Here is an 18,408-nt window from a genome sequence, read left to right as displayed (position 1 = left end):
TCCAACAAGCAATACTAAAATTCTTTGCATTTGCATGGATCTCTATGGGAATTGGGGGGGGGGGGGTGGAAGTAATCATCTGTAAATTATGCTGATATAGTATGGAATACGGCGGCATGGATGGTGCAGTGGTTAGCACTGCCGCCTCACAGCAAGGAGGTCCTGGGTTCGAATCCCCGTCGGCCGGGGCCTCTCTGTGTGGAGTTTGCATGTTCTCCCTGTGTCTGCGTGGGTTTCCTCCGGGTACTCCGGTTTCCTCCCACAGACCAAAGACTTGCAGGTTAGGCTGATTGGAGAGTCTAAATTGCCCATAGGTATGAGTGTGTGAATGAATGGTGTGTGTGCCCTGTGATGGACTGGCGACCTGTCCAGGGTGTATTCCTGCCTTTCGCCCAATGTATGCTGGGATAGGCTCCAGCCCCCCTGCGACCCTGTTCAGGATAAGCGGGTTAAAGATAATGGATGGATGGATGGATGGATAGTATGGAATACATTTGTTGACAAAATGGATTCATGTCATCAAGGGTCCAAGGTATCAAACCATCATGTTGCTGCTAGATATGCAGTAGATACTACAAGAATAGTGGAAATTATATCTTTATTCAAATTTGGCCCAGCAAGGCAAAAAGGTTGTCGCTGGCAAAAAGCAAGTAGAATTTTTGTTTTTGGAAGAAATGTATTTATTATTTATTATTTTTATACTGAAAAGCAAGGGAATCGAGGAAAAGTGTTTCACCATTGAGCCTTTGTCAATGTGTCAGGTTTGGAAAATCAGAAGAGTGATCACAGAAGAGAGGGGGAAGGAAAACGATGCTTCTCTCTAGGTGTCAGTCTCACACTCCACAGCCCTGGATGTACTGGCTGACATCTTGTCCTTCACAGTGCAGTCGCCAGGCCACCCTGATGGGAAAAGTGACAGTTTTTATCATGTCCTCAAGTTCCTGCTTCTAAGTTGCAAGGGCTAGCATTTTCAGAATGTGTGAAGATTTGCAAACTTTATTTGTGTGGAAAGTCAAATTAAGTACGTTTATCTCAAAATTAACTGCAGTAATCAATTCACATTCTAATCATTTTAAAAGCAAATTTCCAAAGGTCACTTCCCTACATTTTGTCTATAAATCCCATGTTAACTACACAAAACATACCTGAGTTGAATACTTACAGAGATCACCCTTTCATTTATTCAATTAGCTGTGTACAGTAACTGCCAAAAAGGCACTACTGAGTGAAAGAAATAAACAAAAGAGAATACATTTAGCATAAGTACACCAAAATTGGACATCTGAGAGTCTAAATTTGAAATTTGAGATTTTTCGTAGTAAGAGAAGGCAGGAGCAGGAGGAACCATGTCTGCAACCAACAGTCAAGCATGGTGGAAGACCAGTGCAAGTCTCGGGCTTGAAAGCAACATCTGCAGATGGTGATTTGCTTTTGACTAAAGGCATCATGAATGCTGATGAATTCAGCATTGATTGATTGGCAGCAAATTAATTCTACAGCAAGATGACCTCAAGCATCAAAGCTAAGAATATCAAGCTGTTGGTGTTTTCAGAACAATGGATCAGCCACTCCAGAGTCCTGACCTCAACATCGTTGAATGGGATAGTTTTGGGACGGTTTAGGCTTTTATTGGGTCAAGAGAAGCAGAAAATGCAGCCAACATCTAACTTTGGTTCTTCTGTAAATATTTCTAAGGAAGGTCACATCTGGCAAACCCGTTGAAGCAATTTAACAAAGTGTTGCACAATGGGTAAGGATTTAGCCTCTTAATGCAAAGTTTGTGGGTTTGAAACCTTGGGTTTGAGGTTTGTGGGTTCCTTTGAGTTAATCAGATGAGTGAAAAAAAGTGTATTGTTCAGCGAGGTTATGGGCCTCACTGTATATGTATGTAAAACTGTAATGTGTAGAACTAACTCTGTATAAGTGCATCAGCTGAATGTTGTAATGTGAGGTATTTCTGATAAAAAATTTCAGCCAGGTCTGACACACAGTGACCAGAACGGGTTCTTACCAAGCTCTGATCCCGTTGGGATCTCTGACCACACGCTTGGCACACGTAATCGCGGTGCTGATGTCAGGGGAGAGCAGACCTAGAAGGAAAAGGGAAAATGAGAGAAAGAGAGAGTGTGAATCACCCAAAAAATACTGTTTATTGAAACTAGGCCACTAAACCTTACTCTGAGCGGCTTTGGTGCCAATTTCATCCTATTCTGTTACCTTACCAGCTGATCACTGCTCCCCCACACCCAACCCCCAAATTGCAGCACCCCTTCACAGCCCCATCCACTCACTGGAACAGGGGATGTGACAGGCGTTAGAAGTTGGGCCCTTGCCATCGTCACACCACCAGCGGCTGTTGATCTGGAAGATGCCGTAGTCCGTGGACCCGTCATAGTCGTGGTGGATGGCGTCAGTGTTGTAGTCCGACTCCCACCTGGACAAGCAGACCCCTGGGATGGCAAGAACCCCAAACATTTTTACAGAGGGCGCTCACTGACGTCCCTCCAAGAGAAAAGACATACTTACGATAAAGCCACGACACATCAACTTTAGGGGACTAAAAACAATTTACAGATTGATAACCAGTATATAGTCCAATTCATCACAGCAGAATGATTCTTTGATTATCCTCATAAAACTTACGATTCTTATTTTTTCATTGCACCTTACTCAAAACCAACACGTTTCATTACAACCGTCTCCAAACGAACACAAGCTTCAGGAAGGAGGTTCCGATTCGGTACTTACAGTCTCCCAGGGAGACCCCGTAGTAGCCGTCCATTCCTGCTTCTTTGAGCGCCCTCGCCAGCTCGCAGCGTGTAAACTCTCTGGCGCTCGCTGCTGCCACGAGTAGGAGAAACACAAGAAACCTCATTCTGAAATTACAGATGATTCTGACCGTACTCCCATCCACGGTCGCTTAAATAGCCTCAGGACGACAGAAGGGCTCAAAACTACCTCAAGCTGTTACTGGTTGGTTCTGTGATTATTTCAGTGCAATTTGAGTCACAGCTCAAATATTTGTTAGGCATGCAGTTATCACTGTATCATGCAGTGATAACAAAAAAATCCATATAACAAATGTGTTTGGCAGAGGTTCTATTTATGACAAGCTCTGCATTTTCTAAGTACATTCGGGGGATTTTATTTTGGGCTTGGTGTTTCTGGGTGGGATCTCATCTAGCCACTGGATCCGGATGTTGACCCCCAAAAGACTTCCAACCAAAAATCTAAAACCTACCTGAAAGTGATGTTTTACGAATCTGGCCAGTTCAAAAGGGTACATAATTGTCAGTAGGATTAACTATGTGCACCTTGCCAATTAGATAAGATTATAGATGTGAGCATTACATGAAATTGTGGAGTAGACTCTTATTTGACCGAATAACAAAGAGTTTGTAAAAGGTATGCTCAAATGTGGTAATGATAGCGCAGTGTGTTATTCGGTCATTCATGTGTTGCATTTTATTTCCAAACCAATTTAATTCTCTTGATATTTCTCTCTCACCAGTGTTTCTGTCCACAATGGGAAGCTTTTTTTTTTTTTTTTTTTACCTCATGAGCTTCCTATTTTGGGGTTATGGTATTTGCTCTTCGACTCCCTGTAAACTGTCTGTGTGATGGTGTTCTGTAAAAAGCGCTATACAAATGAAAATGAATGAATGCAATTGAATTGAATTCATGAGTCTGGCCACTCAACCATATCTAATATAAGTTTTAGAGTATACTAGATATTGTTAGACAAAGTGGAGTAATGATGCTTGCAGTTATAAAAATGGAAACCAGTTAATGAGAACAATAAAGGTGGACGGGGTAGATGTGTTAGCAGTTAGCGAAGCTCAGTGTTAGCTAAGCTCAGTGTTAGCTAAGTTCAGTGTTCGCTACGTGAGTCCGTTTTGGAGAAATACTTCATGTGATTGGCTGGTAAACTCGTTGTGTAAAGCAAGTGTTGAAAAGTATGAAAGAGGTTTTTGGGGATCAGAGTCAATTACAGTAGGTGATTAAATAGAGAGGCTGAAAATGCTCACATCATATTTGATACATACGGCATTATTCTTTGACATAGCCATTAATGATGACCTATGATCTATTTGAATGGATAAAATTGGAAGAGGAGGTGGCGGAGCCATGTACTGTATACTAGATTATATTAGAGGTAAGGATTACAGTAACCTACGTATCTCCACTGTAAATGGATACAGTATTGAGAGAGTTGCAGAATATAAATATATTGGTGTCTGGCTCAATGAAAATCTCACTTTTTAAATTTTATTTTATATTTTATTATATGACAATATTGTATTTATCTATTGTCTGTCACTTAAATTGTACTGTAAAATAAATCAGGTCTCTCTTTAAAATGATATCTCTATCTCAACGCTCTACACCTTGAAACAGTAGTTTCAAGTTAAAATGGAAAACATCTGTCTGAAATAATCAGTTGGAGGATAAAGTATTTATTTTGGCACAGACCTCACAGTCACAAGCTTTCTTCAAGTTGAAACAAAGGGTTGCCAAAAAGGTTAGAGGAACAAAGTCACGTCTGTTCTTTTTCAGGAACTGCTGAGCTCAGAAAACCCAAGGTTGAGCAACGCACAAATAACACAGACCAAAATGAACCCCCTACAGGGCAATTTCCACCCATTTTGTAGTGTCAATATCTTAAAAACTATTTTCTGCACACACATGGTTGAAGACTTGAGACAGAACAATAATGTACATTCAGTGTACACAAAAGATACACTGCAAAACTTTTATTTTAATTGAATTTAGAATGCATAGTAGATTATGTGGTTCTTGATATTAAGAGTAGAGACTTAAAATGAATTGCCAGGTCTTAGGTTAGTCTGTTAAAATATAAGCCCAGCATTTTTTAAATGTCATAATTTAAAAATCACATGTGAAAAATGGACATCACACATGTGAAAAATACTGTACACACAAAAATACAAAAAAGAACTACAAAAATAATCCCATACAAGATGAGAGCAGAAAAGGGTAATCGATGGTATTTATGGTATATGGTTTTGTCACGTTTTGTCTTTGCACCTGTGAACTTTGTGCCCCATTTGTGCAGTTTGCTTAGCAAGCTTCACTAAAAATGCGCATGGATCAGATTTTCTTCATGTTGACATCATAATAGTTGATGAATTTATACTGTATTCTTTCACCTGGCTCTGTTAAGATTACTTAAAAGTATTGTATTAGTGCCAAGAACCAAGGCAACAGAAGCTAAAGCAATACTAAACACTACTGTACAGTTACACACTGCTATTTCTCAAAACCACAAACTTTTTCAGAGTGCACGCCATTTCACACAACTGTATCTACTTTAGCCTGCCCACCTGAAGACTACAAATGCTTCCTCTCTGGACGACAAAAGAACAATGACTTCCACATACAAACAGCACCACACACAATGGAGAACATCAGTATCCCTGATAAAGCAAACTGGCAAACAAATAAGAGTGTCTACACTAGCTACGCTGCTGTTAAAATATTAATATTAATAACTATGCACACTGCTGTTCAGGTTAGGCTATAAATGAATCATATGTTCATAGACTGAATCGGTTCATAGAACAAGGCTCAGGGTTAGGATCAATGTGCAGAGAGGATGCAGGAATCAAAGTATGTGCAAAAATAAATTTATATTAGCCCACTTTTTCCTCTTTTATCCTCTCATTTGTAACACTGTCGGATTACAGTATATACACTAAGTATATACTGAAGATTCTTACATTACATTTACATTATTGGCATTTGGCAGACGCTCTTATCCAGAGCGACGTACAACAAAGTGCATACCCATAACCAGGGATAAGTTCGCTGAAAGACCCTAGAGGGAAGTACAATTTCTACTGCTACCTGTACAACAAAGATAAGGACAAGGGCCATTTTTTTTTTTTTTTTTTTGAACAAACAAACAAACAAACAGAGCAAAAGTGACCAAAGTTAACTATCCAAACACTGCTTACCTAGCCAACTAAAAATACCGATACACAAAGCAAGTCACAGAGACAACAATTAAGGTTCACAGGGAGGTAGGGAGGGACAGGGAGAGGTGCTGCTTGAAGAGGTGTGTCTTCAGCTTGCGCTTGAAGGTGGGGAGAGATTCTATAGTTCTGACCTCAACGGGGAGTTCGTTCCACCACCGTGGAGCCAGAACAGACAGTAGTCGTGAGCGTGAGGTGGAGGTTCTGAGAGGGGGAGGTGCCAAGCGGCCTGTGGAGGCTGAACGAAGCGGTCTGGCAGGGGTGTAGGGTCTGATGATTTTTTGCAGATAAGCTGGGGAAGACCCTTTAACTGCTTGGAAGGCTAGCACCAATGTTTTGAATTTGATGCGAGCCATGACAGGCAGCCAGTGGAGAGAAGTAAGCAGGGGGGTGACGTGTGAGTATTTGGGAAGGTTGAAGACCAGACGAGCTGCTGCATTCTGGATGAGTTGGAGGGGTCTGATGGCGGACGCTGGGAGGCCAGCCAAGAGGGAATTGCAGTAGTCCAGGCGGGACAGAACCATCGCTTGGACCAGGAGCTGGGTCGAGTAGGGGGTGAGAAAGGGGCGGATTCTCCGTATGTTGTATAGGAAGAACCTGCAAGACCGGGTCACCGCCGCAATGTTCTCGGAAAGGGACAGTCTGCTGTCCATCACCACGCCGAGGTTCCTTGCACTGGGTGACGGCGTGAGTGTGGTATCCCCGAGGGAAATGGAGAGATCCAGATGGGGAGAGGTATTAGCAGGGATGAATATCATTTCAGTTTTACCTGGGTTGAGCTTTAGATGGTGGTTGTCCATCCAGCTCTGGATGTCCCTCAGGCAAGCAGAGATACGGGCTTCTTTTCTCTCTGTACACTCATTCCCTTGGCCCTGTTATCACTGCTCATGGTCAGTCGTACCACTGCTATGCGGACGATATCAAACTCTTCATCTCATTCCCACCATATGACACACAGGTTTCAGCCCGTATCTCTGCTTGGCTGAGTGACATTCAGAGCTGGATGGACAACCACCATCTAAAGCTCAACCCAGGTAAGACTGAGATGATATTCATACCGGCTATAACCTTTCCCCATCTGGCTCTCTCCATTTCCCTAGGGGATACCACATGGACACCATCACCCTGTGCAAGGAACCTCGGCGTGGTGATGGACAGCAGACTGTCTCTCTCCGAGAACATCGGTGACCCGATCATGCAGGTTCCTCCTATACAACATCCGGAGAATCTGCCCCTTTCTCACCCCCTACTTGACCCAGCTCCTGGTCCAAGCAATGGTATTGTCCTGCGTGGACTACTGAAATTCTCTCTTGGTTGGCCTCCCAGCATCCAGAATGCAGCAGCTTGTCTGGTCTTCCACCTTACCAAACACTCGCATGTCACCCCCCTGCTTACTTCCCTCCACTGGCTGCCTGTCATGGCTCGCATCAAATTCAAAACATTGGTGCTACCCTTCCAAGCAGTTAAGGGGTCAGCCCCAGCTTACCTCCAAAAAATCATCAGACCCTACACCCCAGCCAGACCTCTTCGTTTGACCACCACAGGCCGCCTGGCGCCTCCCCCTCTCCGAACTTCCACCTCCTGCTCACGACTACTGTCTGTTCTGGCTCCACGGTGGTGGAACGAACTCCCCATGGAGGTCAGAACAGCAGAATCTCTTGCCATCTTCAAGCGCAGACTGAAGACTCACATCTTCAAACTGCACCTCTCCCTGTCCCTCCCTACCTCCCTGGAAACCTTAATTGTTGTTTACCTGTGATATTTACTTGTGTGTACTTGTGTTTGTTTGGCTAGGTAAGCAGTGTTTGGCTAGGTAAGCAGTTTGTTCATACATTTGCATGCTGTGGTATTACGATAAAAAAATCAGATGATCAAATAGGCCCTGGTCCATATCTTCGTTGAGCAGGTAGCAGTTGAAATCGTACTTCCCTTTAGGGTCTTTCAGCTCACTTATCCCTGCTTATGGGTATGCACTTTGTACTTTGTAAGATAAGAGTGTCTGCCAAATGGCATTATTGTAATGTAATGTAAGGATGTCTGCCTTCCAACATAATCACCAGATGAACATTGCTCAACAGCACAATGATTTCAGATGGATTACACATATTTGGCAACACCAAAGCTGGAAATTCCAGGGGTCAGTTGCCATGGGTTTCAGTTCCACATTAATCACATTACATAACAAAGCAAAAACAAACTAATGAAACAGGCCTGGACAAAAATGATGGTACCCTTAACTTAATATTTTGTTGCACAACCTTTTGAGGCAATCACTGCAATCAAACAATTTCTGTAACTGTCAATGAGACTTCTGCACCTGTCAACAGGTATTTTGGCCCACTCCTCGTGAGCAAACTGCTTCAGTTGTCTCAGGTTTGAAGGGTGCCTTCTCCAGATGGAATGTTTCAGCTCCTTCCACAGATGGTCAATAGGATTTAGATCAGGGCTCATAGAAGGCCACTTCAGAATAGTCCAATATTTTGCTCTTAGCCATTCTTGGGTGTTTTTAGCTGTGTATTTTGGGTCATTACCCTGATGGAAGACCCATGACCTGCGACTGAGACCAAGCTTTCTGACACTAGGCAGCACATTTCTCTCCAGAAAGCCTTGATAGTCTTGAGATTTCATTGTACCCTGAACAGATTCAAGACACCCTGTGCCAGATGCAGCAAAGCAGCCCCAGAACATAACCGAGCCTCCTCCATGTTTCACAGTAGGGACAGTGTTCTTTTCTTGGTATGCTTCATTTTTGCGTCTGTGAACGTAGAGTTGATGTGCCTTGCCAAAAAGTTCCAGTTTTGTCTCACCTGTCCAAAGGACATTCTCCCAGAAGCTTTGTGGCTTGTCAATATTTTTTTTGCAAATTCCAGTCTCGCTTTTTTATGATTTGCTTTCAACAGTGGTGTCCTCCTTGGTCCTCTCCCATGAAGTCCACTTTGGCTCAAACAATGACGGATGGTGCGATCTGACACTGATGTACCTTGACCTTGGAGTTCACCTTTAATTTCTTTGGAGGTTGTTCTGGGCTCTTTGGTTACCATTCGTATTATCCGTCTCTTCAATTTGTCATCAATTTTCCTCTTGCGGCCACGTCCAGGGAGGTTGGCTACAGTCCCGTGGACCTTAAACTTCTGAATAATATGTGCAACGGTAGTCACAGGAACATCAAGCTGCTTGGAGATGGTCTTACATGCTTGTCTATAATTTTCTTTCTAATCTCCTCAGACAACTCTCTCCTTCGCTTTCTGTGGTCCATGTTCAGTGTGGTACACACTATGTCACCAAACAGCACAGTGACTACTTGTCACGCTTTAAATAGGCAGATTGACTGATTACAAGTTTGAAGACACCTGTGATGCTAATTAGAGGACACACCTTAGTTTAACATGTCCCTATGGTCAAATTATTTTCAATCTTTTCTAGGGGTACCATCATTTTTGTCCAGGCCTGTTTCATTAGTTTGTTTTTTAAAATGATTCTGTTGAACCACAATTCAAAAGCAATGTCTGATTTTCATTGGTTAATTTTCAGTAAATTTTTATTTATTATTCCTTTGTCAGTTTCAAGTTATTTCAGTGACTATTGTGGGTTTTTCTTTCATTAACAGAGGGGTACCAACAATTTTGTCCACGTGTGTATATACAACTATAAATAAGTGCCATTGTAATCTATGCCATATACAAGGGTAATCATGGTGGTGAGGTAGGGAGGTAAATGGTTGGCATTTATATAGCGCCTCTATCCAAAGCGCTGTACAATTGATGCTTCTCATTCACCCATTCATACACACACTCACACACCGACGGCGATTGGCTGCCATGCAAGGCCCCGCCCAGCTCGTCAGGAGCATTTGGGGGTTAGGTGTCTTGCTCAGGGACAGCCCGGGCGGGGGATCAAACCGACAACCCTCTGACTGCCAGACGACGGATCCTACTGCCTGAGCCACGTCGCCCCATGGGAGGGAAAGCTACAGCCTGAAGAGATGAGTGTACAGTCTGCGTTTGAAAGTGGTCAGAGATTCTGCTGTTCTAACATCCACAGGAAGGTCATTCCACCACCGTGGGGCCACTCAACTCCGCCAGCTGATTTCATGAATCAATTCTAACTCCTGGCTGATGCATTGTGCTAATTAGCAAAATACTGGAAGGACTTTTACTTTCTGAACCTGGATTTTCCACCTCTGTCCTCCAACATAATCACCAAAAGAACATCTCCATAGCTCAAAAGCACTGTGATTTCAGATGGATTGTGCAAATGAAGGATTTTAGGATTTTTTAGTCAAGCAAGTGCATTTGGTCAGTATCTGTTGAGTACCTCACAAAGGCCATGCATATGCAACACTGAGCACATTCATCCTCTGAGTTTGAGAGCTGAAAACACAAAGCGGTTTAAAAAGAGGAATCTGAATAAAAATAAAAGTAGTTTCACATTCATTTTGAACAAGCTTCAAACTCTTTAGTTTGTTTGCCGAAAATTAGGAAGTCTCAATGGTGATTAATACTGGCCACAGAGAATAGGAATAGTACACAGACTGACATATTAGTTCTTCTTACGAGGTTATAACCCCGATAACACGGCCTGTTATGTCTCATCGAAATTCAGGTCGTTTGGGACATTGGGTGATTTGGGATACCTTAAGAATTTTGAGTTTTTCTCCTTAACTAATAATTGTCATTCAGCATTGTCACCTCAAAGACCTTCCATATAAACTAAATGATCATGATCACATAACATTTAGAATGTAGTCTAATTGAAGTGGGTGTGGATGCTCACCCTGGAAGTAGGCAGGAGACAGCATACAATAAACACAGTGACATTACGTATTTATGAAGCGGACCTGTTATTTATTGAGATGACAAAAATGTCATGCATGATATAGCATGTCTTATTTTGATGAATATCAAAGTATGACGTGTGACTGCAACAAAATAAAGAAAGTTTTGTTTACCTTGTGTATGGTGATTTGGGAATGGCACAGGCCAGCCGGGCTCACAACCTAAAATGACAACTTACCCTAAAATGTAACTCGCCTTGATTTTTACATTTTAATACCATAAATTAATATTATCAAGGATTGATAAGAGGGGGAAAAGTTGCTTTAAATAGTTTTTAAGTGAATGGATTTTAAATTTAGTAATTTTGAAATGTAGTAATTGTGAGCTGTGAGCATCACCAAGTAAAACTACCGCTATAGCTGCGTCAACCAGCCAGGACGCTCTTTTCTTACAATTTTACCCATTTGCACCAAATTCGGAAAAAAATGTGTACAAAATACTTTGCTACACATTCACATTTTATATTATCACAATTTGGCCTATATATATGAATAGCTAAGGACATGAGGATTGTAAAAATGCGCGTGTTAAGGGGACCTTTTTAAAACTGGCGGTGAGGACAGACTGAAAAACTGGATTACAAAAAGGGTCCCAAATTACCTGAATTCGCCCTACTTGAGTCCACGGAGCGTTGGTTCCCATGTAGCAAAGAGGTTATCTTATAATTCCTGGACACATTACGAAGACAATGCATCAGTATACAATATGAAGAGGTAAATATTTACATTCCTTTACATATCTAGAGACCTACCCAGTGAGTTTACTTTCCTCATATTTAACGCGACATTCTTCTCATGCTATAGGCTATAGCCTAGCATACAGTACCGATGTTGGGGGAATCTATTCATTCGATTTGCTTAAAACATTATAGCAATATGCCATGTTGAGAGCTACTTTCAAGGCACCAATGTGTTCGTTAAATTTTGCGATGAAAACAATGAATGAATAGGCTTTTCATACCATGAAAACGAAAGAAGATTCTAACATGAAAAGAAAAACCTCCAAATAATTAAGACAAAGTCCGAATACAACAAGAGTAGAAATATTTCCCTCTAGTGGCGACTCCGTGTTTATTATCTTTTTGGCTATATTCACTGGAATAGGCACCATAACTACGAAGAATAACCAAAACTGAAATAATATTAATTTATTATCATATTATAGTCCTATCATAAAAAATGAATAAAGTGTCCCTTGAAGGGCAACGTTTGAAGACCAATCGAATTTATCATTAACGATCTGTGACTTGAAAAACTGAAGCAATCTATATGGTTCAGTGTTTTAATAGTGATGTCAAGTATAGTCACAAAAACAAACAACAAAAACCAATACAGTCCCTCCCATTGCAGAGTCCCGACCCTTCTGCTTTAAAAAGAAAGAAAGAAAAAAGTAAACGGTAAACGGTACACATTTACAAGTTAACTACAAAAATAAAACAGGTACAAATTACTTTGGAAAACAAATATGAATATAATTGCTTTCCAAAGAATGACAAACCCACAATCAATGGCTTTGAATATACAAGGAAATAAGAAAATAACTTGTGGAACATGGCAAGGCACTGTACCCAGCTGAGTGTGGGACTAATGCCTTTCATGAATAATAATATACGGGAGACTCCAATACTGTATATCCCCACAGATTACAGATTCAAGACAAAACTCATATTATACTGAGCCATAAATTACAATGATATTCAAGTGTCCAAGGGCCATGACATACATTGCGATATTCTACAGCATGTGCATTTCATACTGTATAGTAACATATAACCATGCATGTTACAGGCATTTTAAATGGCGCTTCCTTCCACACTTGTACCTGTATTTTAAGCTTCAGTTTTTCCCCCAAAACCGTGGCCATTACAGAAGATCTTGTGCCACTCCCATAAACTCATGAACTCCCCGAGTCAAAATGTAAGTTAATCCCGAAGGTCATATGTTCCCCTGTAGGACTTCATCTCATAACTGTGAGATGTGGAGGTGAAAGCTCAATAAAAACATCAAGAATGACACTAAAAATATGTCTAAGCAAATTCTGACAAAACAGATAAATCCATTAATATGTTACTGCTAAACAGACAGTTAGAGGACGCATTCTTAAAAATGGGCATCAGTATTAGTATATCATGGAAAATATATTCTTCATACCTGCACATTTGGTAACACTTTCTATGAATTGGCCTTTTAAGAACGATGCAACCCCTTCTTTAAAAAATGGCACCTTCATAATTGCTACAAAGTCTCAATTTACAGACATTCAAGCTCTGACAAAGCATCCGGAAAATGTTTCTGGGTTGTTGTGATGCGATTGGTGGGAGCAGATCTCTGCCACTTGATTTGATTGGCTAGGATGTTTGATCATGACAAGCACCCACCTTGGAGACTTGACTTGACTTTAGGGCTTTATCGTTCTTGGAACTTGATCACAAAAAAAAATCTTGATGCAATTTAACACAAGTCGATATATAATGTTAGGCAATTCCTCCTGTCTAACTAGCTAGCTTACATTGTTCCTCTCTTATGACCAGCAGTACGGCACTGGGAACAACCTAAGACACTGACCCAGTCCTCGTTTAATGGGGATGTAATAAGAAAAACTGAATTTCAAATTAAACAGGAGTGAATGAACACAATTCGTGCTTTAGTTTATAAACATTAACCACATTTACAGTAGATTATTATTTACTATGTTACCGAGTTCATACGGAAAATCTGACCCAATAAGACTGCCTCCAGTGAAAAGATGACAGAACATTTCTGAAAGGTAAGTGTAGACTAAACTTCAACTTGTGGAAGAACCTATGCAGTTGTAAATCGCTTTGGCGCCTGCCAAATGTCTAAAAATGTAAAATGTAAACTAAACAACACAGCTCACAGTCATGTGGAGTTGACAGCAATTCTACATCAACAGCAACCGCCCTAAGGGACTTCTGAACATCACATCTTACCATATTTTTATTCAAATCGCAAACAGTACAGTATAAACAATACAGTACGGTCTACTTTTACTTCCTATATGTAAACCAATTTGTAACATTTGGTTTCTATTGCCCCTAGAAAACAACAGAAAAACAGGATTGAGGTTAGCCAGCATAAAAATGAAACAAATTGGTATGTCACAGCTATTCAATCAAAGGTAAATTAATGTTTCGTGAAAGATTATTGAAATCTAAAGCAGCCGACTTGATGCTGTCTTCAACGCATCCCTAATGGAGTCATATATACACATAAAGATGATTGTCATATCTTCCGGGACTGGCTTAAAACATGAAAAGGAAAAAGACAGCTTAAGTCAAGTCTTCTCAGGAAACCCGTCATGTGTTCCTTTGGTTTCTACAGCTATGTAATTTAGAGACCACACACCTGCATCACATGTAATATCAAAATCAAACGATTATTTCCTCTTTTTCCTTTGCTTCTACTTCACAATTAGGACTGTTTAGTGTCCACACAAGATACTGACAAAAAGGGTGAAACAAACCCTTACTTCTTCCACAATTACTTAACAAAATTGTGACCCCTCTATAAATCTATAAATCCAGTCAAACGATCAGGTTTAAATAATCCTGATTGTTAACAGTCGGTATTTTTTACATAAAATCACCCGATATGGACATATAGCCTAAATGGGACAAAGCTTCACAGGTGGGCTGTTTTCTGGTTTAGCAGAGGTGTGCCATTGTGTTTCCTAAAGAAGTGTAAATAATCACAGATATGTAGCTGTAAAGGCAGAAAATAAATAACATTTTGCAAATTTCATAACGTCCATTAACAGATTTGATAACAAACACACACACACACACACACACACACACACACACACACACACACACGCACACGCGTACACACATTTTTTCTTAAATTATTAAGGACACAAGTTATTGCTAAACCTGAATGACCCCCATCTTCCGATTCAAGTTACCCCTCTCAAAACACCACACATTTTTACTAAACAGTTTAGTTTCTTGTGCTAGCATGGGCCACATAACATTGAGCACAAGCGACCCCTAAAAGTGTAAAGTCCACAAGTTACAAGATTCTTTTTTTTTTTTTCTTGTATTTTTTTTTTGTGGATGACTACCCATTTTTCTGAAGACCCATTGACGGTCTCCCGGGAGAAACAGGCGCAAGCCAGGCATAGCTAACAGACGTTCTGCGGAACAGCGCTGGGGGTTGGGAGCGGGGGGGGGGGGTGTGCGGGCGCGGCCCCCCCGGGCTCAGGTCGTGTTCCGGGCGTACATTCGGTCTCCCCTCAGCGTGAGGTGCTGGAGCTGGCACTGCAGCACCTCGGTGTCCGCCGGCTCCAGGGCGGCCATTTTGTCCAGGTTGAGGTAGTCCAGGGACTTAGGGTGGGGCCTCTTCCCCCGCAGCAGACAGAGCGGCAGGGGGCCGTGGAAGGCCCGGCCGGGCTCCCCCAGAGGAGCGGGCCTGAGGTAGCGTTCTCCGGAGCTGGGCATGCGTCTGCGTCTCCGCCCGTTCACCGCCGGGATGTCGTACGGCTGGTAGTGCCGGCTCTTGGTCTTGTAGATGCGGGAGGCGCGGTGGAGCCCGGCCTCCAGCGGTTTGGCGAGCGGGTTGGGCGTGGCCTCGGGCGTGGCGGGGGGGCCCGCGGCGGCGGAGGGGGCCTTCTCGCCCCCCGGCCGCTTGTGCGCCCGCTTCAGGAGCTCCTCCCCCGTGGTGAAGCCCACCAGGTAGTTGCAGTCCATGTGGACGATCTGGTAGCCCGAGATGGTGCTCTTGACGGGGGAGCAGGGCGTGCTGGAGCAGCGGGGCTTCTCCAGCTCGGCGGACTCGGCTCCGGGCACAGCGGACAGGCGCGCCCTGGGGACTCCGCCGGCATCCGTCTCCATCTTCACAGACATCACCTGCAGCGGAGACACAAGCGCCCCAGGCTCATTCAGCGACGCCAACAAAGTGTCTGATGACAGACCTCTGCCGGACAATGCTCTGCATTTACAGTTAAGTGACGGCGCGCGTTGTTATGACAGCAACCTCACCTCTTCTGCCAGCTTCTCCTCAAACCTGTCGTTCTGCTAGCTAGCTATGTAAACCAAATGTCTTCATAAATGTGGGGCGGCCTGTAGCGTAGTGGTTAAGGTAAATGACTGGGAGATGCAAGGTCGGTGGTTCTAATCCTGGTGTAGCCACAATAAGATCCGCACAGCCGTTGGGCCCTTGAGCAAGGCCCTTAACCCTGCATTGCTCCAGGGGAGGATTGTCTCCTGCTTAGTCTAATCAACTGTACGTCGCTCTGGATAAGAGCGTCTGCCAAATGCCAATAATGTAATGTAATGTAATAAAAAGTAATAGTGAACTAACATTTTTGCCAAGGAAACCTTTTTGTCTTTGTTCCAGCTAACCAATAGCTGTGCGGCATTGTTCTAGCGGGCGTCTGCGACCTTACAAAAATCTGCAGGTATGCAACACAGGCCCCCGAACGTGAGAAATGTTGGCAGACATTTCACGCGACACTTGGTCGCTTTCCTTTTTTATTTTATTTTTGTTTTTGAATGTACTTCAGCAATTAAGTGATTAGTAAGCATTTAATTGCACAATATCTCATTGGTGTAAATTGGTTACTGGATTGCTGGATAAATTGGCCATTGAAAGGAATGGCCCTGAAAGGTCTTCAGTTCGACCACCCCTGCTCTATAACATGCTAAACGTTTCTCACAGCAGCATACAACATATTCCATTTCAATTCAGTTCATTCAGTAAGTGGATTGCTATGACATTTTTAAATGGAAGAATGTTGACATATTTTCGATTGCACAAGACGCACAGACCCACATGTATTTCAGCAAGGATTAGCTCATTTCACATGGTTAGACCTCATATAATTCCCACACAATCCTTGTGAATCCAAACGAATAAAACTGAAATCTGATCATGTTAATCTGCATTGTTCTAAAGATTGAGGGGTCCAAATAGGCTCAAAACGACCGCCATCAGGTGGGGGGTTGAACCGTTTACGTGAGCATATTTCAGGCAATAAAAATAAACAACTTGGCTGAAGAACAGAGAAATTCATAATCAGCAAAGAATGCTTCTACACAGCATTCTGTTCTGTTTATAGCTGAAAATAAGGAGATGGATAGGCTGTAAAATAATGGCATTGTAAAACAAACAAAAAACTAAACAAAAAAAAACATTCAAACTGTATGATAATATTTAAGAAGACGCAGACGTCCATAGGTTGCATCAGCGTTTGAAATTGTACCCTACTGCAGAATTAGAATGCAGCCTACGAAATGCCTATGCATAAAATGAACTGTAGGTAGATCAACTACATAAAATAGCGTTACCGGTATTATGTTGTTGGATGTCACTATGAAACATTTAGCATGTACTGCATCTCACAATGAAATTCGCCCACATTTGCAACTGGAAGTAGGCTAGATCCCTTTTGAAATCGTTTTTCATGATTATTTTTGTAGGTGACATTTTATAGAGTAGCAAGTGCAACACTGACGCTGCAAGTTCAATTTGGTGTCTCCACTTTGCATTTAAATAGGCCAAAAAATGTAATTTGTCCTGTGGACGAACTTGGCTTTTCAGGATGCTCAGTAACTCTCCTCCACTATTTATTTCGCCAGGGGAACGATGAAACTGACATAGCCGAGCATTAATTGCAGTTAAATACAATTAACCCAAACATGTATTTATTTGACTCTCCAGATTCTCCCGCCATGTCTCATGCACCTGTCACCGCGACGCCTGTCATTATCTAGGACTCTTTCAGAGAAATACGCCTGAGCTATAAAACGACAAGACAAAATTGCGCATTGCTATATTTTCTAAAGCAGGAGATATATTAGCCTACTAGCTAAATGCCAACAGTAACATATTTCAGCAAGCAACGCTACAGTAACCTTAGCAAGCTACATTGTTAACGGTGGATATCACGTCTACAACGAAATCCCATTGTGAAAACAATATAGTCGTAGTCAAAACGGGTCACAAAATTGTGGCTGAAAGGTGTACAGGGTGCCGTGCTGAAATGTCTCGTTTTAGTAGCTGGCAGAGGATTTTAAACATCCACCTCCATCATCTGAAATCACGAGTGGTATGGTCGCCGTGTCTCTCTCGCTACCGAACAGCACACTCGGTTTAAATAAAACCACATTTTACAGATGTCGGTGGGTTTAATGCGCAATCCGTCACTCATTAGCTCATACGTGCTCTACCCAAGCACAATAGTTGAACGTTTCAAATAAAAAACAAAACCGTACCTGTTTCTAAGTCGAGGCTGCACCACACTTTCCTCTCTTGTATCTGGACCAAAATGGACCGTGTCGATACTACTAGAAAGTGCTTCCGATAAGTACCACGTGACACAGTGAGGTAATCCGTATTTGTCCCCATCGTTGGTTGAAACCGGTCATGCAAAGGGGAATTGCAGGAATGAAAACGCATAACTTTCTTTGTTTTCATATTTTCACGAACCCACACACTTTGGTATTCGGGTGTAGGCTACGGATGTTTACAGCATACAGCGCATACAGTAAGCCTATTTGTATGTGTAATTATATACGCTATATATAGAGTTACTATATGGATTTAATCTTTAAATCC

The 18,408-nt window shown here is 42.2% G+C and overlaps 2 protein-coding genes across 2 annotated transcripts; both read right to left on the bottom strand.

Annotated features, from left to right (window-relative positions):
- Positions 1-401: 401 nt before the first annotated feature.
- On the bottom strand, positions 402-2,875 carry LOC133142047 (lysozyme C-like). Its single transcript, XM_061262981.1, has 4 exons — positions 2,749-2,875; positions 2,292-2,450; positions 2,012-2,090; positions 402-900 (listed from the first exon to the last, which is right to left on the bottom strand). Exons 1-4 carry the CDS (start codon positions 2,873-2,875, stop codon positions 834-836), a joined length of 432 nt encoding a protein of 143 aa, XP_061118965.1. The 3' UTR covers positions 402-833.
- Positions 2,876-13,770: 10,895 nt separating this feature from the next.
- Positions 13,771-15,695, bottom strand: macir (macrophage immunometabolism regulator). Its single transcript, XM_061215586.1, has one exon. The coding sequence runs from the start codon at positions 15,693-15,695 to the stop codon at positions 15,051-15,053; it is 645 nt and encodes a 214-aa protein (XP_061071570.1). The 3' UTR covers positions 13,771-15,050.
- Positions 15,696-18,408: the final 2,713 nt, after the last annotated feature.

Source organism: Conger conger, chromosome 12 (genome assembly GCF_963514075.1).
Source record: "Conger conger chromosome 12, fConCon1.1, whole genome shotgun sequence".
Lineage (NCBI taxonomy): Eukaryota > Metazoa > Chordata > Actinopteri > Anguilliformes > Congridae > Conger > Conger conger.
Note: the sequence above shows the minus strand (reverse complement) of the source record. Positions and strands in the feature narration are given on the sequence as shown.